Source organism: Trachypithecus francoisi, unplaced genomic scaffold (genome assembly GCF_009764315.1).
Source record: "Trachypithecus francoisi isolate TF-2019V2 unplaced genomic scaffold, Tfra_2.0 Lachesis_group4, whole genome shotgun sequence".
Classification (NCBI taxonomy): domain Eukaryota; kingdom Metazoa; phylum Chordata; class Mammalia; order Primates; family Cercopithecidae; genus Trachypithecus; species Trachypithecus francoisi.
Window position 1 is genome coordinate 118,426,778 of NW_022681469.1, and position 22,723 is coordinate 118,449,500.

The 22,723-nt window shown below is 49.2% G+C and overlaps 1 protein-coding gene across 6 annotated transcripts in view; it reads left to right on the plus strand.

Moving 5' to 3' along the window:
• Positions 1–22,723, plus strand: part of HIP1 (huntingtin interacting protein 1) — a 218,444-nt gene that overhangs the window by 182,369 nt on the left and 13,352 nt on the right. For all 6 annotated transcript variants that reach the window (XM_033192730.1, XM_033192726.1, XM_033192727.1 and 3 more), the window contains 18 exons: positions 653–728; positions 841–981; positions 1,733–1,830; positions 2,500–2,572; positions 3,947–4,130; positions 5,915–6,003; positions 6,405–6,521; positions 9,164–9,265; positions 9,805–9,948; positions 10,406–10,541; positions 11,596–11,682; positions 11,876–11,983; positions 12,515–12,651; positions 17,755–17,865; positions 18,951–19,009; positions 20,062–20,155; positions 21,907–22,007; positions 22,264–22,369. In XM_033192730.1, coding sequence (XP_033048621.1) covers positions 653–728; positions 841–981; positions 1,733–1,830; positions 2,500–2,572; positions 3,947–4,130; positions 5,915–6,003; positions 6,405–6,521; positions 9,164–9,265; positions 9,805–9,948; positions 10,406–10,541; positions 11,596–11,682; positions 11,876–11,983; positions 12,515–12,651; positions 17,755–17,865; positions 18,951–19,009; positions 20,062–20,155; positions 21,907–22,007; positions 22,264–22,369 — 1,963 coding nt within the window. The remainder of the gene's footprint in view (positions 1–652; positions 729–840; positions 982–1,732; positions 1,831–2,499; positions 2,573–3,946; positions 4,131–5,914; positions 6,004–6,404; positions 6,522–9,163; positions 9,266–9,804; positions 9,949–10,405; positions 10,542–11,595; positions 11,683–11,875; positions 11,984–12,514; positions 12,652–17,754; positions 17,866–18,950; positions 19,010–20,061; positions 20,156–21,906; positions 22,008–22,263; positions 22,370–22,723) is intronic.

Here is a 22,723-nt window from a genome sequence, read left to right on the forward strand (position 1 = left end):
TCTACAGAAAGAGAGAGCGGAAAAAAAAAAAAAAATGTTGGTTTCTTCATGCGTATATCCACCCAAGATTAGGACATAGTACCAAACGATTATAATTCTGCAACTGTTTATTGAACAGTTCCCCTGTCCCTGGCACTATGGGAAACAGCTCAGCAGAGCTCAGTCCCCACTTCCCAGGAACTTATAGTCCTAACTGTGAAGAGAACGAATAGTCCAAAAACAAAGATAAGTAATGAAAGAAGAGAGCTACCTTTGTAATTAAATTCCCTTCCCTTTTCCTATGGTTAGTTGGCTTATCCTCAGAGAAAGTTTCTTTTCATGTTACACTAAAGCAAACATTTCTCGGAAGTTAAGTCTGCAAGATAACATCATATTTTCTACAGCAATGAAGAAATTAGCTTTTGGATTGTTTACTCTTCCAAAGGATTTGTGGCATGAATTACTCTTCCCTCACTACCAGGTCACTGAGGACCAGCTTTAAATAATCTTCCTCTGTAGCATCATAATTGAGTCCCAGCACCATGGAGTCTATCTCCTTGACAGCCTGTGCCTTTGGGCTGGGGAGGGGGCAGGAAGGCCAGGTGGCTGCTCTGTCCCCTACATGGGGCTGATGAAGACCCCCAGCACCCCTCAGGTCCTTCTCCACCCCTAGGTTGAAAGAGCTGTTCTACCGCTCCAGCAACCTGCAGTACTTCAAGCGGCTCATTCAGATTCCCCAGCTGCCTGAGGTAAGCGTGCCTGACCGCATACCGTCGGCACTGCAGAAGCCCCAAGTACCCTCTTAGAGGCCGCCGGGGCCTGGCAAGCGAGCACTGTTTGAAGATGTGTCTCCGTCTTCAGAACCCACCCAACTTCCTGCGAGCCTCAGCCCTGTCAGAACACATCAGCCCTGTAGTGGTGATCCCTGCAGAGACCTCATCACCCGACAGTGAGCCAGTCCTAGAGAAGGATGACCTCATGGACATGGATGCCTCTCAGCAGGTGAGGACCACTTGGGAGAGAAACATGGCCTTTCCTCTTGCCTGCAAGTACGGGGAGAGGCTGGGGGAGACCCTGGCCAAAGCTCATTGGCTCTAGCCAGGTTCAGCCTTCTCTTCACCTAGCACCAACCTAGGCTGAGCATCCTGCCCTGTGGCAACCAGAAGGATCATAAATGGGTCTGGCTGGGTGCAGTGGCTCACAGCTGTAATCCCAACACTTTGCAAGGCCAAGGTGGGAAGATTGCTTGAAGCCAGTTCAAGATCAGTCTGGGCAACATAGTAAGACCCCATCTTTACAAAATTAGCCAGACATGGTGGCACACATGGCTGAGATGGGAGGATCGCTTGAGCCTAGGAGGCCAAGGCTGCGATGGGCTGTTATCACGCCACTGCACTCCAGCCTAGGCAAGAGAACAGGAACCAGGTCCTAAAAATAAATAAATAAATAAAATAAAATAAAAATAAAAAAATTATCCAGGCATGGTGGTATACACTTATACTTCTAGCTACTCAGGAGGCTGAACCAGGAGGATCACTTGAGCCAGGAGTTGGAGGCTGCAGTGAGCTATGATTGCACCACTGTACTCTAGCCTGGGCAGTAGAGTGAGAACCTGTCTCAAAAAAAAATAAAAAAAATTAAATTGTCTGAACCAAATTGAGAAAGGGGGCATTCTCCCATGTCACCTAACTGACCCACACACAGAATTCTCTGGCGCTCTGACTTATTCTCACTCCTTTTTGGTCAACCACAGAGTTTATTTGACAACAAGTTTGATGACATCTTTGGCAGTTCATTCAGCAGTGATCCCTTCAATTTCAACAGTCAAAACGGCGTGAACAAGGATGAGAAGTGAGTCCAACCTGGGTTCAGGCAGACGGTGCAGGAGCTAAGTTAAGCCATGGTCTGCCTCGAAACACTAACCAAAGAGGAATTCTTAATGATACCAGGGCTTCTTAGATAAAGAACATCTTGAAGGGCCGGGTGCAGTGGCTCACGTCTGTAACCCCAACATTTTGGGAGGATGAGACAGGAGGATTGCTTAAGGCTAGGACTTCAAGACTAGCCTGGGCAGCACAGCAAGACCTCATCTCTATTAAATAAAAGTAAAAAAAATTAGCTGGGCAGGTTGTACACACCTGTAGTCCCAGTTACTCAGGAGGTTGAAGTGGAAAGATCACTTGAGCCTGGGATATCAAGGCTTCAGTGAGCTGTGATCATGCCACTACACTTCAGCCTGGGCAACAAAGCCAGACTGTCTCTAAAACAAAACCAAAAACACACATGAAAGGAATGTCTTGACCCTCAAATATTGGCCCCTTTAATCTCAGAAGAAAATCAATAACCATGGACTTATGAGTATTAGATTAGTATCTGGTAACATTTAGAGTACAATTTATGGCATTTCAAAGAATTGTCCCCAAATTAATACCAGCTTTTGATTTCCTACCCTCAGCTCACAATTAAAAAGAGAGGGATAGAAGCACTATGGAAGCAAACTCATTCCCCTTCTCTTCCCAGGGACCACTTAATTGAGCGACTATACAGAGAGATAAGTGGACTGAAGGCACAGCTAGAAAACATGAAGATGGAGGTATGCCTTGGATCTGCTCTGCCTTTGCGATTCACCAAAACACGGTAGATTTGAATGTTAAATTTGCATCACACTGGCCAGGCACAGTGGCTCACACCTGTAATCCCAGCACTTTGGGAGGCCAAGGCAGGAGGATTACCTGAGGTCGAGAGTTTCACCCTGGGAAACCCCATCTACAATAAAAATACAGTAATTAGCCGGTGTGTTGGCTGGCACCTGTAATCCCAGCTACTTGGGAAGCTGAGGCATGAGAATTGCGTGAACCTGGGAGGCAGAGGTTGCAGTGAACTGAGATTACGCCACTGCACTTCAGCCTGGGCGACAGAGCAAGACTCTGTCTCAAAAAAAAAAAAAAAATTGCATCACATAGACACTTTTTGGACTACATCCTTAGGGTAGGTTAATTAGTAGAAACAAGCCAGGCGTGGTGGTGCACACCTGTGATCCCAGCTACTGAGAAGGCTGAGGTGGGAGGATCCCTCAAGCCCGGGAGTTTTGAATTCAGTCTGGGCAACATAGTGAGACCCCTGTCTCTAAAACCAAATAGAAGCTGGTAGAAATGCTAAATCCAAAATGTGTTCTCTGTCATAATGCATTTCCATTTGACATGCCATGAGGACAGCATTTAGGCCAGGCACAGTATCCATGTGATTGATGCCCAGAGATGACCTTGGTCCCCACGAGGCTGAGAAGCTCTGGGGAACAAGACCAGACCTTCTCACATGGCGATAAGGAGAGATTGGTTTGCTGGGCACAGTGGCTCACACCTGTAACCCCAGCACTTTGGGAGGCTCAGGCAGGAGGATCACTTGAGCCCAGCAGTTCAAGACTAGCTCGGGCAACATAGTAAGACCCCATCTCTGCAAAAAACTTGTTAAAAATTAGCTGGGCGTGGTGGTGCATAACTGTAATGCCAGCTACTCGGAAGGCTGAAGCTAGAGGATCCTTTGAGCCCAGGAGGTTGAGGCTGCAGTGAGCCACTATCACCTCACTGCGCTCCAGTCTGGGTGATAATGGTACCCTGTCCCCCCAGACCCCCCGCCAAAAAAAAAGAAGAGATGGCTGTCAGCAGTGTTGGTGCCATATTAACAACTGCCCCTCACAGTGGCTGCTTAGGTGACTTTACCCACAGGGACAGCCACTGCTACCCCCAGTCAGTCTAAAGAGGACCACAATTCCCCTGTCATCATCCCCTGTTATGGCTGTTGATTGAGGAGCTCCTAATGACCAGATGGTCCAACCCTCCTGGGACATGGGGAGTTGACTTCGGGGAACCGGGTATTTACTTGGAAGCACGGTAGGACCCGCTTCGCCAGCCCATGCCCGTGACCCATGGCAGTGGGCGGTTGGCCTCATGACCCGAGTCCCCCACAGAGCCAGCGGGTTGTGCTGCAGTTGAAGGGCCGCATCAGCGAGCTGGAAGCAGAGCTGGCTGAGCAGCAGCACCTGCGGCAGCAGGCGGCCGACGACTGTGAGTTCCTGCGGGCAGAACTGGACGAGCTCAGGAGGCAGCGGGAAGACACCGAGAAGGCTCAACGGAGCCTATCTGAGATAGAAAGTGAGCGGTGGGTGGGGGCAGGGGCGGGCCCTGGGGGCAGGCACGGGCAGCAGAGCCCGGCTGGACTCAGGCTGAGGCACAGAGGCTGGGCGGGGGAGCCCCAGACTGTCTTTCTAGAAATAGTCAGGAATGCCAGCTCTTAGCCTCAGTCCACGGGATGGGTTTGAGTCCTGCAGGCACAAAGCCCTGTGTGAGGCACCGCTGAGCACAGAGATGGGAAATACAGAAGATGGCCCTGAAGTGCTTGCCCTGGGCAGTGGATACTAAGGGAGAAGGAGAGAGGACTGAGGTCCTAACAAAGAAATTGACGTACAAGCTGAGAGCACAGTGGCTTATGCCTGTAATCCTAGCACTCCAGGAGGCCAAGATGGAAGGATTGCTTCAGGCCAGGAGTTCAAGACCAACCTGGGCAACATAGCAAGACCCCATCTCTAGAAAAAATAAAAAAGATTAGCCAGGCATGGTGGCACATGCCTGTAGCCCCAGCTACGCTTGAGGCTGAGACAGGATCACTTGAGCCCAGGAATTCAAGGCTGCAGTGAGCTGATTGTACCACCGCACTCCAGCCTCGGTAACAGAGAACCTTGTCTCTAAAAAAATTCAATTAAATTTTTTAAAAATCTGAAAGCCCCCATAGAATAAATACCATGTATGTAAGTGCTGAAGAGGCATGAATCCCTGGCTTGATTTTTTTGTTATTGTTTTCTTTTCTTTTCTTTTCTTTTTCTGAGGCAGAGTCTCCCTCTGTCGCCCAGGCTGGAGTGCAGTGATGTGGTCTGGGCTCACTGCAACCTCCGCCTCCCAGGTTCAAGCGATTGTCCTGCCTCAGCCTCCTGAGTCGCTGGGGTTACAGGCGCACACCACCATGCCCAACTGATTTTTGTATTTTTAGTAGAGATGGGGTTTCACCATGTTGGCCAGGCTGGTCTCAAACTCCAGGTGATCACTCTCAGGTGATCCACCCACTTCCCGCCTCTGGGATTATAGGCGTGAGCCACCTCACTTGGCCCCTGGCTTGATTTTTAACCAGTTGAATTCTTTTTAAAGATGACTTCCCAAAGAAGTTTCTGTAAGTAGGATTTTCAAGGGAGAAAAATATATATGCATTCCTGAAATCAAAGGAGGATCTTTGGCCGGGCACAGTGGCTCACGCCTGTAATGCCAGAGGCGGGAGGATTGCCTGAGCCCAGGAGTTTAAGACCAGCCTGGCTGACATAGTGAGACCCCGTCTCTACAAAAATCAGCCGGGTGTGGTGGCATATGCCTATGAGTCCAGCTACTCGGGAGACTGCAGGGAAGGATGGCTTGAGCCCAAGGAGGTCGAGGCTACAGTGAGCAGTGATTGTGCCACTGTAACCCAGCCTGGGTGACGGAGAAAGACTGTCTCAAAACAAAACAAAACAAGAAGGATCTTCAGGCCGGGTGCGGTGACTCACGCCTATAATCCCAGCACTTTGGGAGGCCGAGACGGGCAGATCACGAGGTCAGGAGAACAACCATCCTGGCTAACACAGTGAAACCCCATCTCTACTAAAAATACAAAAAAAATTAGCCAGGCGTAGTGGCGGGCACCTGTAGTCCCAGCTACTCGGGAGGCTGAGGCAGGAGAACAGCGTGAACCTGGGAGGGTGAGCCGAGATCGCGCCACCGCACTCCAGCCTGGGCGACTGAGCAAGACTCCATCTCAAAAAAAAAGAAGGATCTTCTAGGGACCCTGGCTTATTGCAAGGAAGGCAAGGGTCCCTCCTAGGGTAGACTCCTCACTTTGGTCCTTGACAATACAGGGAAAGCCCAAGCTAATGAACAACGATATAGCAAGCTAAAGGAGAAGTACAGCGAGCTGGTTCAGAACCACGCTGACCTGCTGCGGAAGGTAAGACCCCCAGCCCCTATCACCGTCCTGCAGGCCCTGCACCTCCGGGGAGAGAGTGGCTCAGGCCTGTGGCTTCCTCGGGGCCAGCAACCCCTACATTGATCTCTAAGGCATTGCCACCATCTCGGGAATCACACCTTTTCAGTCTTCCTTGCCTCTGTGTCTTGCGCTCTGTCCTGGGTGCTAGCCCCATGTAGATCACCCACCTTCTTTATTATTCTGTAAATACTTGAGCGTCAAGCAGCTGAAGGTGATAGCTCTGTTCCGGCTTCCCTCTGGGTAGGAAAGTGATTCCTGTGGCTGACTCTAGGGTGCGCACAGCCTGAATGTGATTGTCCTAGAAGGAGGATGTCCTCTAAGCCTGGGATCTCCTGGTTCAAGACACTGTTCTTCTTTTGCAGAATGCAGAGGTGACCAAACAGGTGTCTGTGGCCAGACAAGCCCAGGTAGATTTGGAACGAGAGAAAAAACAGCTGGAGGATTCATTGGAGCGCATCAGTGACCAGGGCCAGCGGAAGGTGAGTGGGAGGAGGAGCACTCGGGAAATGAGGGAGGGGGCTGCTGAGTTGGTGACGGGGGCTTTGTGGCCTTCTGCTCCACAGGCAGTTCTGTGGGTCGGTTGGCATCACACAGCAGGGAGCACACCATGGCGGCCACACAGAACAGCAAGACACCGTCACCAGTACATACACGAAGTAATGGAAGGACCCAAGTTGCATGGGTCTAATCAGCAAAGGCTTTCCAAGGATGAGGCTGGAGGAGAGTTTGAGGAAAGGAAAACACATGGGTAGCAGAGACAGAGGGATGACCTTTTTTTTTTTTGAGACGGAGTCTCACTCTGTTGCCCAGGCTGGAGTACAATGGCACGATCTTGGCTCGCTGCAACCTCCGCCTATCGGAGTCAAGCGATTCTCCTGCCTCAGCCTCCTGAGTAGCTGGGACTACAGGCGCCCACCACCACGCCTGGCTCATTTTTGTATTTTTAGTAGAGACAGGGTTTCAGTTTCACCATATTGGCCAGGCTGGTCTCGAACTCCTGACTTTGTGATCCACCCGCCTTGGCCTCCCAAAGTGCTGGGATTATAGGTGTGAGCCACCACGCCTGGCAGGATGAGCATTATTTACAAAAACTTGAGAACAGGCCGGGCACAGTGGTTCCCACCTGGAATCCCAGCATGCGGGAGGAGGATTTGAGGCCAGGAGTTCCAGACCAGTCTGGGCAACAAAGTGAGACCTTGTGTCTACAAAAAATTAAGACATTGGCCGGGCACAGTGGCTCATGCCTGTAATCCTAGCACTTTGGGAGGCCAAGGCGGGTAAATCACGAGGTCAAGAGATCGAGACTCTCCTGGCCAACATGGTAAAACCCCATCTCTACTAAAAATACACAAAAGTAGCCGGGCATGGTAGTGGGCACCTGTAGTCTCAGCTACTTGGGAGGCTGAGGCAGGAGAATCACTTGAACCCAGGAGGCAGAGGTTGCAGTGAGCAGAGATCATGCCACTGCACTCCAGCCTGGTGACAGTAAGACTCCATCTAAAAAAAAATTAAGAAATTAGCTGGGCGTGGTAATGCATGCCTGTAGTCCCAATTACTTGGGATGCCAATGCAGGAGGATTGCTTGAGCCCAGGAGTTTGACACTGCAGTGAGCTGTGATCGTGCCACTGCACTTTAGCCTGGGCAACAGAGCAAGACAAAAAAAAAATGTAAAAATTAGCCAGGTGTAGCAGCATCTATGCCTGCAATCCTAGCTACTTGGGAAGCTGAGGTGGGAAAATTGCTTGAGCCCAGTTTGAGATCGAGGCTGCAGTGAGCTATGATTGCCTCTCTGCACCCCAGCCTGGGCGATAGAGTGAGACCTGTCTCTATTAGAAAAAAAAAAAAAAAAAAGAGGCGGGCACAATGGCTCACACCTGTAATCCCAGCACTTTGGAGGCTGAGGCGGGCAGATCACCTCCGGTCAGGAGTTCAAGACCAGCCTGACCAACATGGTGAAATCCCATCTCTACTAAAAACACAAAAAAATCAGCCGGGCATAGTGGCTCATGCCTGTAGTCCAGCTACTTGAGAGTCTGAGGCAGGAGAATCGCTTGAACCCAGGAGGTGGAGGTTGCATGAGCTGAGATCATGTTACTGCATTCCAGCCTGGACAACAGAGCGGGACTCCATCTCAAAAAAAAAGAGAAAACACCATTGTGTGTCAGGGCAGGACCAACAGGCAGATCGAAGGGTTAGAGGTGGAGTTAGAGATACGGGACAGATCAAACCAAATGTCCTAGATTTAGAGGAGTGGCTTTCACACTTTTCTGTGACCCCACATAAAAAACTACATCTATCTCATGGAAATACAAGTAAGTTTCACCAAGCAACACTTATCCTTACTACATGAATTCATTTGGCTATTTTCTGTTCTATTTAATCCATTTTTTAAAATGTTAGCTGTGAATTCTTACTAAGGAGTCACAACCCACTCTCTTTGACAAACACCATCAAGAAATCAAAGAAAGTCATTTGGGAATGGCGAGGTGCTGTAGTTCAGCCATATACCAGCTCTTGGGATGCCTGAATTTTAAGACCCAGTTTGCCTTTAGTATTACGGACTTAAGCATGACATTTGGGAAATGTTTCTAAAATTCCTTCCTGGAGGCCAGGCACAGTGGCTCACACTTGTAATCCCAGCACCTTGGGAAGCCAAGGCTGGAGGATTGCCTGAGGTCAGGGGTTCAAGACCAGCTTAGCCAACATGGTGAAACCCTGTCTCTACTAAAAATACAAAGATTACCCAGGCAGGGTGGTGGGCGCCTGTAGTCCCAGCTACTCGGGAGTCTGAGGCATGAGAATTGCTTGAACCTGGGAGGTAAAGGTTGCAGTGAGCCGAGATTGCACCACTGCACTCCAGCCTGGGCGACAAGAGTGAGACTCTGTCTCAAAAATAAATAAATAAATAAATAATAAAAATTCCTTCCTTGACATTCCACATTTTCAGTACACTCTGGGGTCTCGCCTCCTCCTCCCACACCCTGCACTTTTTTGGGTGGTGTAACTTACGTACAGTAGAGTTTACAGATCTCTTATTGATCGCTTGGGACATGTTTACATTTTTATATTCTTTGTCAATACCACCCAGATCAGAGTCCCTCTGTTTTTCTTCTCTTTCAGACTCAAGAACAGCTGGAAGTTCTAGAGAGCTTGAAGCAAGAACTCGCCACAAGCCGACAGGAGCTTCAGGTTCTCCAAGACAGCCTGGAAACTTCTGCCCAGGTAAATACCTCCTTTCTCTTTGTTATTGAGATGGGGTCTTCTTCTGTCACCCAGGCTGGAATGCAGTAGTATGATCTCAGCTCACTGCAGCCTCCACCTCCCTGGGCTCAGGTGATCCTCCCCACTTAGCTCCCCTGAAGTAACTGAGACTAGAGGCACAAACCACTACGCCCAGATAATTTTTGTATTTTCTTTGGTAAAAACGAGGTTTCACTGTGTTGCCCGGGCTGCTGTCGAACTCCAGGGCTCAAGTGATCCTCCCACCTCGACCTTCTAAAGTGCTGGGATTACAGGCATGAGCCTCCACACCTGGCCTCCTTTCTTGCCCCACCCCTGGCTTTGGCATTGCTGTCATCCACCGTCCTTAACCTGGCCAAGTCAGCCCCAGCTGTAATCAGTGTGAGAGGGAATCAGAGTGGCAGGTTAAAGAGCTATCACCTTCCCAGTCCTTGTAGCCAGGTGGTGGGTTGGACCTCTGAGAAATAGGGACTGTTTAACTCAACCAGCGTCTCCCTCTTTCCTTGTGGTCACCTTTGCAGTCAGAAGCAAACCAGGCAGCCCAGATCACCGAGCTAGAGAAGGAGCGGGACAGCCTGGTGAGTGGCGCAGCTCATAGAGACGAGGAATTATCCGCTCTTCGGAAAGAACTGCAGGACACTCAGCTCAAACTGGCCAACACAGAGGCAAGTCACAGACACAGACACGAGCAAGCGCCTGTGAACTCCCACTGAGGGCCTCTGCACGTGCACGGAGGCCAGGAGGACCCCGGGGCTGCTGAGAAGGAGTTTGGGGCCTTGGCCCGATTGTGCAGACATTCTGTAGGTGTGATGCCAGCAGGCCCTGCACTGCCTGCAGAGCGCATGAGGGAAAGCAAAGTGCTGTCTTTTTTGTATGAGAAGGGAAGTTTGGCATTCCCTCCCCGCCATGAGAACGGGGTACAGTGATCCATCCGCACGGCCTCTGTGGGCAGCCACACACCCCGTGCACACAGTTAAAGCGCCTTTCTCTGTCTCAGGCTTACTGGCTTGGACCTCACTGGCCATGACTTGAGCTAAGATGCTAGGAGCCCCAGCCAGGTCATGCTGCTCAGGTTCATTATGGAGTCTAGGGCAGACTCTTACCTCCCTGGACCGTTTTTAGGAATCTATGTGCCAGCTTGCCAAAGACCAACGAAAAATGCTTCTGGTGGGGTCCAGGAAGGCTGCAGAGCAGGTGATACAAGACGCCCTGAACCAGCTTGAAGAAGCTCCTCTCATCAGCTGCGCTGGGTCTGCAGGTACACTTGCAACTGCCCGGCTGGCAGGGGCCAGGTGCTTACAGCCTGACCCTCTGTTGATGGTGAATCTCATGTGGGACTTAGCTCAGGGGCTCTCAGCCCCGCAGCATGTCAGCATTAGCTTACGGGTGCCCAGGTCCCATCCTAGATCAGTTACATTTGGAAACTGTGCATTAGAACCTGTACACTAGTATTTTCTTTCTTTTTTTTTTTTCTTTTTGAGATAGGGTCTTACTCTGTTGCCCAGGCTGGAGTGCAGTGTGGTGGCTCACTGCAACCTCCACTTCCTGGGCTCACGCAATCCTCCCCACTCAGTCTCCCAAGTAGCTGGGACTACAGGCACACAACACCACGCCCAGCTAATTTTTGGTTGGGGTTTATTGCTCAGACTGGTCTTGAAGACCTTGGCTCAGGCTATCCATCCACCTTGGCCTCCCAAAGTGCTGGGATTACAGGCGTGAACCACCACACCAGGCCCAGCAGTAGTATTTTCTAAAGCCCCCGGGTGTGATAGCCACTGCTTTTTTTTTTTTTTTTTGAGACAGAGTCATGCACTGTCGCCCAGGCTGGAGTGCAGTGGCACGATCTTGGCTCTCTGCAAGCTCCGCCTCCTGGGTTCACACCATTCTCCTGCCTCAGCCTCCCAAGTAGCTGGGACTACAGGCACGAGCCACCATGCCCGGCTAATTTTTTGTACTTTTAGTAGAGATGGGGTTTCACCATGTTAGCCAGGATGGTCTCGACCTCCTGACCTCGTGATCTGCCCGCCTCGGCCTCGCAAAGTGCTGGAATTACAGGCGTGAGCCACTGCGCCTGGCCAATAGCCACTGCTTTAGACAGTGGGTCACACTGATAAAACATCCACCAGGAGCAGACAATTCTGTTTCTCTGAGGAAAAAACTATGGTCTGAATCAAGAGGTGATTACTCATGAACTTCACCTCTAGGCAGGAAGCTTACCCACTAGGTAAGCTCCTCTGTTCAGTGCTTAATTAACGAGGATGAAGCCAGCTATTAGAACTTGCTGTGACCTTACCCTGTGTTCCCTCTCACAGATCACCTCCTCTCCACGGTCACGTCCATTTCCAGCTGCATTGAACAACTGGAGAACAGCTGGAGCCAGTACCTGGCCTGCCCGGAAGGTAAGAATGGCCAAGGATAGTCTCTGTCATTAGTGAAAGCGGGACAGGGTTGAGAAGCACCTGAATGCAGAAATGGTGACAGGTTCCTCTGCATCAAGAAAGGCGTGTAGACAACTCATAAAATAGAGGAGGAAAGGGTATGAAAGTGACACCATCAACCAGACCTGAGAAACTTCCTTTCCAATCCTGGCAGACATCAGTGGACTTCTCCATTCCACTACCCTGCTGGCCCACTTGACCAGCGACGCCATTTCTCATGGTGCCAGCACCAGCCTCAGAGCCCCACCTGAGCCTGCCGACTGTGAGTACCAGGGCATGAGGGGCTGTTCATGGACCAGGGGAGCAGGGGGCCTTTAAAAGTCTCTGTTGGGCGGGGTGCAGTGGCTCATGCCTGTAACCCCAGCACTTTGGGAGGCTGAGGCAGGCGGATCACTTGAGGTCGGGAGTTCAAGAACAGCCTGGCCAACGTGACGAAATCCCGTCTCTACTAAAAATACAAAAATGACTGGCCGGGCGCAATGGTTCACGCCTGTAATCACTGTAATACTTTAGGAGGACGAGACGGGCAGATCACCTGAGGTCAGGAGTTCGAGACCAGCCTGGCCAACATGGCAAAACCCCGTCTCTACTAAAAATACAAAAATTAGCCGGGCACAGTGGTGCACCTGTAATCCCAGCTACTCGGGAGGCTGAGGCAGGAGAATTGCTTGAACTCAGGAGGCGGAGTTTGTCGTGAGCCGAGATTGCACCAGTGCACTCCAGCCTGAGCAACAAGAGCGAGACTCTGTCTCAAAAGAAAAAAAAAAAGGTGTCTATTGCCTTGTATCTCCAGCACTGACTGAGGCCTGTAAGCAGTACGGCAGGGAAACCCTCGCCTACCTGGCCTCCCTGGAGGAAGAGGGAACCCTTGAGAACGCTGACAGCACAGCCATGAGGAACTGCCTGAGCAAGATCAAGGCCATCGGCGAGGTACTTGCAGTAGTATCATTGAGGAGTGTTGTTATTCTGGGTGTGCATGCTGGTGAATGGCCAGGGAATCAGTGATGTTCTGAGCTAGTTCTTTCTGCACTTACAACTTGATTCTAGAAAGAGATTGTTAAAATTGGAAAATCTGGCCAGGTGCAGTGACTTATGCCTGTAATCCCAGCACTTTGGGAGGCTGAGGCGGGCAGATCACTTGAGATCAGGAGTTGGAGACCAGCCTAGCCAACAGGGTGAAACCCTGTGTCTTCTAAAAATACAAAGATTAGCCCAGTGTGGTGGCGCATGTCTGTAATCCCAGGTACTTGGGAGGCCAAGGCAGAAGAATTGCTTGAACTGGGGAGGCGGAGGTTGCAGTGAGCCGAGATCACACCATTGCACTCCATCCTGGGCGTAAGAGCGAGATCCGTCTCAAAAAAAAGAAAAAGGTAGCATCACTTGAGCCCAGAAGTTTGAGACAGGCCTGGGCAACAAAATGAGACCCTGTCTCTTTAAAAATAAAAAATAAAAAAAATTTAAAAAAGAGAAAACCTCTTGAAGGACTTTCCAGCTATATTTAATTCACTGGCTGTTAGCTGAGAATCTGCTGTGTTCTCATCATTACACTAGGCAATATCGAAGAAGTATAGGCAGCTCCTCTGTCTCTGAGAATTTTTATCTAGATAGGCAGGTAATACCCAAAATGGACATAACACTGTATTTATTCATTTACTAAAGATGTAGTGGCTGAGCACAGTGGCTCACACCTGTAATCCCTGCACTTTGGGAGGCCGAGGCAGGAGGATCACTTGAGGCCAGGAGTTCAAGATCAGCCTAGGCAACATAATGAGACCCTATCTCTACAAAATAAAATTTTTTAAAAAATTAGACAGGTGTGATGTCATGCACCTGTAGTCCCAGCTACTCGGGAGGCTGAGGCAGGAGGATCGCTTGAGCCCAGGAGTTTGAGGCCACACTGAGCTATGACTGTGCCACTGCACTCCAGCCTGGGCAACAGAGCGAGATCCTGCCTCCGCTATAAATAAGTAGTCGATATGTCCTGTATACCAGAAATTGGGTTAAATGTATATAGGGACAGAGAAGACATGGACTCTATGGGAAAGAAAAATAAGAAAATTTCCATTTCTATGCAGTACCTTTTTTTTCCATTTCTCCCCCCAGTGTTATGAATTGGAGTATATCGGTTAAGATACGAGGATAGGGCCAGGCACGGTGCCTCACGCCTGTAATCCCAGCATTTTGGGAGGCCGAGACAGGTGGATCACCTGAAGTCAGGAGTTCGAGACCAGCCTGGCCACCATGGTGAAACCCCATCTCTACTAAAAATACAAAAAATTAGCCAGGCGTGATGGTGGGCACCTGTAATCTCAGCTACTTAGGAGGCTGAGGCAGGAGAATCACTTGAACCTGGGAGGCGGAGGTTGCAGTGAGCTGAGATCGTGCTTTTGCACTCCAGCCTGGGCAACAAGAGCAAAACTCTACTCAAAAAAATAAATAAATAAATAATAAAAGCCATGAGGATAGAATGTCTAATTGGAGTTCCAGAAGAACATAATAAAAAGACCACGTCCAGCCAGGATCAATTGAGGCCAAGAATTTGAGACCAACTTGGGCAACTTAGTGGGGCCCTGTCTCTACAACAACTTTAAAAATTGGCCAGGTGTGATGGTGAGCACTTGTGGTCCCAGCTACTCAGGAGGCTGAGGCAGGAGGATCACCTAAGCCTAGGAGCTCAAGACTGCAGTGAACCATGTACTCATGTACTGGAACCATGTACTGGAGCCATGTACCAGAACCATGTACCAGACATGTACCAAACATGTACCAGAACCATGTACCAGAACCATGTACTGGAGCACCACTGTACTCCAGCCTGGGTGACAGAGTAAGACCCTGTCTCTAAAAAGAAAAAATAAAAATGAAAAGATCAGGGCCAGGCATTGTGGCTCACATCTGTAATCCCAGCACTTTGGGAGGCTGAGGTGGACAGATCACTTGAGGCCAGGAGTTCGAGACCAGCCTGACTGACATAGTGAAACCCCATCTCTATTAAAAATACAAAATTAGCCAGATGTGGTGGCTCATTTTGTAATCCCAGCACACACCTGTAATCCCAGCTACTTGAGAGGCTGAGGCAGGGTAATCCCTTGAGCCCAGGAGGCGGAGGCTGCAGTGAGCTGAGATTACACCACTGTACTCCATCCTGGGCAGCAGAGTGAGACTCTGTCTCAAAAAAAAAAAAAAGAAAAAGAAAAATGATCGTCTTCATCTTTGCCTCCCTAAATAATGAGTTAGTTTCACATGTTATAGACTACAGGTAAATGGAATCCTACTGTATATATTCTTCTACAACTTGCTTTTTCACTCCACATTCTGTGAGATTAATCCAAGAAGATACATTCATTTTCACTGCTCTCTCATATCTATTGCGTGAATATCGCTTAATTCATCTGTCTGTTCTCCTGGTGATGGACATTTGGGTTATTTCCCATTTGGGTTGTTACTAATTTGCCCCTATGATCATACATGCACACATGTCAGTTGCTCTAGAGTATATATGTAGAATCAGAATTACTAGGTTACAGGATGAATCTCACACATAGAATGTTGAGTGAAAAATCGTCATGGAAAAATATATACAGTATGATTCCTTTTATATAAAGACTCAGACATTCAAACTTAACAATATATTGTTTAGGGATGCAGCTATATGGCATTAAAAAATAATAATAATAAGACAGGCCAGGCATAGTGGCACATGTCTGAAAATCCCAGCACTTTGGGAGGCCGGAGCGGGAGGATCACTTGAGGCCAGGAGTTTGATACAGCCTGGGTTACAAAGCAAGACTCTGACTCTACAAAAAAGTTGAAAAGTTAGCAGAGCCTAGTGATGTGTGCCTGTTGTCCCAGCTACTCAGGAGGCTGAGGCAGGAGGATCACTTGAGCCCAGGAGTGGGAGGCTGCAGTGAGCTATGATCACACCAGTGCACTCTAGCCTGGGCAATAGGCTTTTATTTTTTGTCTTTAAAAAAATAAAAATAAAATAATACGTGACAACCACTCTCTTGAATTCTGTATCTCTTGGGGTAGAAGGCAGGAAGGAAGGGAGATAGAATCAGGGCACATACAAGTACAAATAGGATTCCAAAGGTATTGATGTTTCTTTTTTTTTTTTTTTTTTTTTTTGAGGCGGAGTCTCGCTCTGTCTCCCGGACTGGAGTGCAGTGGCCGGATCTCAGCTCACTGCAAGCTCCGCCTCCCGGGTTTACGCCATTCTCCTGCCTCAGCCTCCCGAGTAGCTGGGACTACAGGCGCCCGCCACCTCGCCCAGCTAGTTTTTGTATTTTTTTAGTAGAGACGGGGTTTCACCGTGTTAGCCAGGATGGTCTCGATCTCCTGACCTCGTGATCCACCCGTCTCGGCCTCCCAAAGTGCTGGGATTACAGGCTTGAGCCACCGTGCCCGGCCAAGTCACCGCGCCCGGCCAGATGTTTCTTATAGCATTCCGTAAGTTTTAAGTTAGGTGGTGGATAACATGCGTCTTTATTCTTATCCTTTGGACCATTCATATATATATTATACCTTAGTATGTATAACACATCATGTTTTAAAAATCGTGGGCTAGGCCAGGCGCAGTGGCTCAAGCCTGTAATCCCAGCACTTTGGGAGGCCGAGACGGGCAGATCACGAGGTCAGGAGATCGAGACCATCCTGGCTAACACGGTAAAACCCCGTCTCTACTAAAAAAAAAAAATACAAAAAAAAAACTAGCCGGGCGAGGTGGTGGGCGCCTGTAGTCCCAGCTATGCGGGAGGCTGAGGCAGGAGAATGGCGTAAAAACCCGGGAGACAGAGCTTGCAGTGAGCTGAGATCCAGCCACTGCACTCCAGCCTGGGCGACAGAGCAAGACTCCGTCTCAAAAAAAAAAAAAAAAAAAAAAAATCGTGGGCTTTGCTATTAGTCAGACCTTAGTTCAAATTCCTGCCCTGCCATTTGCTAGCATAACTGTGGTCAAGACATTCTACCTCTGATCCCTGGCTTCCTATCTACACAGTAGGAATAATACCTGCCTCATATGGTCGCTGTGGAAGCAAAGTTAAGTCAGGGTCAAAGTGGGAGATATCATCTGTATTTGAAAAAGTTGTAGGCCAGGTGTAGTAACTCAATCCCAGCACATTGGGCAGCCAAGACAGGAGGATCACTTGAGCCCAGGAATTCGAGACCAGCCTGGACAACATAGTAAGACCCCATCTCTGTTAAAAAAAAAAATAATAATAAAAACAATTAGCCTGGCTTGGTGGTGCACCCCTGTACTCCCAGCTACTGTGGTGGTAGAGGTGGGAGGATTGCTTGAGCATGGGAGGTCGAGGCTGCAGTGAGCTATGATCAAGCCACTGCACTCCATCTCTGGTGACAGAGCAAGACTCTGTCTCAAAAAAATAAAAAATTAGGGCCAGGCGTGATGGCTCACACCTGTAATCCCAGCACTTTGGGAGGCCGAGGCAGGAGGATTACCTGAGGTCGGAAGTTCAAGACCAGCCTAGGCAAAATAGTGAAACCCATCTCTACTAAAAATACAAAAATTAGCCGAGCGTGGTGGCACAAACCTGCAATCCCAGCTACTTGGGAGGCTGAGGCAGGAGAATCGCTTGAACCCAAGAGGCAGAGATTGCATTGTGCCGAGATTGCGCCACTGTACTCCAGCCTGGGCAACAGAGGGAGATCTCTGTCTCAAAAATAAAAAGCAAAAGAAAGAATTGTAAAAACACCTCCTGCGTAGCTAGTACAATTGACACTGCACAACTAAGGGACTGGGGTCTTAGTGGTGGCGGGATGACCTTGCAGGGGGAGGCAGCGATGGCATTCTGGAAAGAGGTGGATCCTGAGTGAGGAGGAGCATGAGGTTCCAGAGTTCATGTCACAGAGAGGACCAGATGGGGTCTGCGAAAGACCCCCCCACAACCCCCGTGGCTTGTAGAAGGTGTTGGCTGGGTGGCCTCCTCCCTCTGCCGTCTTGTAAGGGTTACAGATGGCAGAGGAGAAGAGAGAGGAGGCCCCAGGGTCAGTTCAGCCTTTGTGATGTGTTCACAGGAGCTCCTGCCCAGGGGCCTGGACATCAAGCAGGAAGAGCTGGGGGACCTGGTGGACAAGGAGATGGCGGCCACTTCAGCTGCTATTGAAACCGCCACGGCCAGAATAGAGGTAGGAGGTTCCTGCAGGAGCTCCTGAAACGATGCCTTTGCAGTTGCCCTTCTGCAACGCTGCTCATTAGACATGTCATAGTTGTTCATGAAGGCCATGGCGACCCCCTAAGACAGAAACCAGAATTTGCTAGGCACAGTGGCTCATGCCTGTAATCCTAGCACCTTGGGAGGATTGCTTGAGTCTAGGAGTTTGAGACCAGCCTGTGCATCATGGCAAGACCCCATGTCTACAAAAAGTAAAATAATTAGCTGGACGTGGTGGTGCATGCTTGTCGTCCTTGCTACTCCAGAGGCTGCAGCAGGATCACTTGAGCCCAGGAATTGGAGGCTACAGTGAGCCATGATTGCACCACTGCACTCTAGCCTGGGTGAGAGAGTAAGACCCTGTCTCTAAAAATGTTTTTAAATTGTTAAAAAAAAAAAAAAAAAAAGAGAGAGAGAGAGACCAAAATCTGAACTCACTAGTTTTTCTGAGTGATAGAAAATGAGAAGGTCCTCATGAGAGAAGGTGATTGGTTTCCTCAAGAATCAGATACTTTGGTTTCAGAACATCCTGGGTTCTGGCCGGGCGCGGTGGCTCACACCTGTATTCCCAGCACTTTGGGAGGCCGAGGCGGGCAGATCATGAGGCCAGGAGTTTGAGACCAGCCTGGACAACATGGTGAAACCTGGTCTCTACTAAAAATACAAAAATTTGCTGGGCATGGTGGGCAGGTGGCTATAATCCCAGGTACTTGGGAAGATGAGGCAGGAGAATCACTTGAACCCAGGAGGCGGAGGTTGCGGTGAGCTGAGATCACGCTGCTGCACTCCAGCCTGGGTGACAAAGTGAGACTCCGTCTCAAAAAAAAAAAAAAAAAAAAGACGCAGATCATAGAGCCAGCCCACTGCAGCTGCACTCCCCCTGAATATATTAGAGTCTGGATTCTTTTTCTGACTCTCCCAAGGATGTAGGCAGGGACTTAGGGACCTCCAGATTCAGGTTTCTCAGCTACCACACGATGTTGGACTGAACGTATAGTAGGACATTAGTGGGTCCTTAATATTCAAGGCACGTTTAGAAACCATACTTCTTTTTAACAGGAGATGCTCAGCAAATCCCGAGCAGGAGACACAGGAGTCAAATTGGAGGTGAATGAAAGGTTGGTCTGAGCGGCACAGTGGGACCTAGGGGAGCAGGATCCGTCTTCCTGGCATTGGGCTATACTCTGTGTACTTATTAGGGAATCAGAGGAGAGCAGTAGGAGTCACGGGGAAGGGCTGAGTTGACGTAATCATCAGTGATAGTATTAATGTTGACAGCAATATTGCTGTTTCACTATAGAAGAAAAGAAACCCCAGGCCGGCGTGGTGGCTCACGCCTGTAATCCCAGCACTTTGGGAGGCTGAGGAGGGAGGATCACCTGAGGTCGGAAGTTCGAGAACAGCCTGCCCAATGTGGTGAAAATTCATCTTTACTAAAAATACAAAAATTAGCCTGGTGTGGTGGTGCATGCATGTAATGCCAGCTACTTGGGAGGCTGAGGCAGGAGAATCACTTGAACCCAGGAGGCGGAGGTTGCAGTGAGCCAAGATCATGCCTCTGCACTCTAGCCTGGGTGACAGAGTGAGACTCTGTCTCAAAAAAGAAGAAAAGAAGGCCAGGCGCGGTAGCTCAAGCCTGTAATCCCAGCACTTTGGGAAGCCAAGACGGGCGGATCACGAGGTCAGGAGATCGAGACCATCCTGGCTAACCTGGTGAAACCCCATCTCTACTAAAAAATACAAAAAATTAGCCGGGTGTGGTAGCGGGCTCCTATAGTCCCAGCTACTCTGGAGGCTGAGGCAGGAGAATGGTGTGAACCCGGGAGGCGGAGCTTGCAGTGAGCTGAGATCCGGCCACTGCACTCTCCAGCCTGGGCGACAGAGCGAGAGTCCGTCTCAAAAAAAAAAGAAGAAGAAAAGAAGCCCTAGGAATCACAACTTCACTATTCCTTACGATGGAGACCCACAATCGATCTGTCACTCACCAGCCTCTCCTTCAGGTCCTCCCCACAGAATGTTCCAGCAATCTTAGCACCTTTCTTACCTCCCTTTCCCATTCCAAGCTTGCCTTTGGCTAGGAGTGGAAAAGAGAACAGTCGTGTTCATTGATCTTGGATCTTGGTCTCAGTGTATCCTCGACTTTTTGTTTGTTTGTTTGTTTGTTTGGCAGGATCCTTGGTTGCTGTACCAGCCTCATGCAAGCTATTCAGGTGCTGATTGTAGCCTCTAAGGACCTCCAGAGAGAGATTGTGGAGAGCGGCAGGGTGAGTGTGGATGTGGGCCCTGGGCAGGAAGAGCAGGCATTGGTGACAGATTCCCGCTCCACCAGACTCTGTGATGCTGCCATCTTGTTCTGTGTGTCCACCTGAGCACAGAGGTGCCACTCCTGTAAACATCGGCAGAGGCCCTGGGGAGAAGTCAGAGCTCCAGGACCTTCCCAGAGGGTGGCCAGGCATGTGTCCCAACTCCAGCTCCCTTCGCACAGGCAGACATTGTTGGAACTTGCTGTGCGAGCCCTGCTTACATTGCACACCTAGGTACTCTGAGGGGGACATGAGGACTTTTGCAAATGAAGCAGAACCTGAAAGCCAGCTTGAGACTGACTTTTCACAGGGAGCTCTGCCTTGTCTGTTTCCAACAGCAGAGTCAACTCACCCTTACAAATAGACTCGGCTGTCAGCCTGTTACCAACGCATCACTTCATGGTCTCATGCCTTTGCTGGGATTATCATCATCTTGTTTTTTTTCTTATTTCCCCATATGCCACTGCAGCTTGGGAGGCGTAAGTCCAGGGAGGGGTTAATGAGCCTGAGAACAGTGCCATAAAGCAAGCAGCCAGGCCTGGTTTGCTGGTGCCTTTTATCTTCCTGAGAGGTGATGTTTTCTGTTTCTAAAATAGAAAGATGGACTGGACAAGGATTATTGCAGATCCTCAGACTATCAGACACTTCCAAAGCATAAAAACATTTCTCAAATCCAAGTAGAAATATTTTTTTTTAATATATTCACTGTATAGTCTCCTTTTTTATTGGCAAATCGCAGAGAGTGGCTAGACTCTTTTCAGATCATAACTTATTCATATGAGAATATTTATTCTTATATATACAATACAGAAATGTCATCGTATGGTAGAAATGCTGCAGGCTTTGGAGTCAGAAAAGCCCAAGATTTACTTCCATTTATTTCCTACATGACCTTGGGAAAAGCCTTTTTGTTTGTTTGTTGTTTTGGGTTTTTGGTTTTGGTTTTTCATTGTTGTTGTTGTTTTTTGTTTTGAGACTGAGTCTCGCTCTGTCACCAGGCTAGAATGCAGTGGTGCAATCTCGGCTCACTGCAGCCTCTGCCTCCTGGGTTCAAGCGATTCTCCTGCCTCAGCCTCCCGAGTAGCTGGGACAACAGGTGCACATCACCACACCCAGCTAATTTTTGTATTTTTAGTAGAGATGGGGTTTTACCATGTTAGACAGGATGGTCTCAATCTCTTGACCTCATGATCCGCCTGCCTCAGTCTTGCAAAGTGCTGGGATTACAGGCATGAGCCACCACGCCCAGCCAGGGTTTTGTTTTGAGACAGTCTCGCTCTGTTGCCCAGGCTAGAGTGCAGTGATGCGATCTCGGCTCACTGCAACCTCCGCCTCCTAGGCTGAAGTGATTGTTTTGCCTCAGCCTCCTGAGTAGCTGGGATCACAGGCACCCACCACCACACCCAGCTAATTTTTGTATTTTTAATAGAGACAGGGTTTCACCATGTTGCCCAGGCTGGTCTTGAACTCCTGACCTCAAGTGATCCACCTGCCTCAGCCTCCCAAAGTGCTGGGATTACAGGCGAGCGCCACTGCACCCAGCCAGAAAAGCCATTTTTGTCTCTGAATCTTCTTTTTTGTAAAATGGGAATACTAATGCTTATGTCTCAGAGTTACTATGAGGATGATTTGGGATAATATATATATAAAAGCACCTGCCATATAGTACATGCTCAATAAAAGGTGGCTATGACTTTTTTTTTCTTCCCTAGGGTACAGCATCCCCTAAAGAGTTTTATGCCAAGAACTCTCGATGGACAGAAGGACTCATCTCAGCCTCCAAGGCTGTGGGCTGGGGAGCCACTGTCATGGTGTAGGTATCCACTGGTACCAAGGCTTCTCCCCTGACCCCTCTTCCATTGATCCACTCTAAACAATAGCTAAGGAGGGGAAAAAGAATCTGTCCCTGATCAATAAACTATTGATCAGGAAGTCAATAGGACCAAGTTTACAAGGGAGCCTGGCTCTCCCAGGGGACACAGGGCGATGCGGGGGGTCTGGAGGTGGGATTGTGGAGGAGTTGCGGCTCATCTGCCCATAACCTAGTCCCTCTTGTCGTTTTCCATCAGGGATGCAGCTGATCTGGTGGTACAAGGCAGAGGGAAATTTGAGGAGCTAATGGTGTGTTCGCATGAAATTGCTGCTAGCACAGCCCAGCTTGTGGCTGCATCCAAGGTAGGACCTGTGCTGGACCTCCTAGGACCCTGGAAGGCCTGGTTAGAGAGTACTAGGCTAGGTTAAAGAGTACTTGGCTGCATTAGGCAGTACTTGGCTGAGTTAGAGAGTATTTGGCTAGGTTAGATGGCACTTGGCTAGGTTAGATGGTACTTGACTAGGTTAGAGAGTACTTGGCTAGGTTAGATGGAACTTGGCTAGGTTATAGAATACTAAGGGATATACTTGGCTATGTTAGACAGTACTTGGCTAGGTTAGAGAGTACTTGGCTAGATTAGATGGAACTTGGCTAGGTTAGAGAGTACTAAGGGATATACTTGGCTATGTTAGACAGTACTTGGCTAGGTTAGAGAG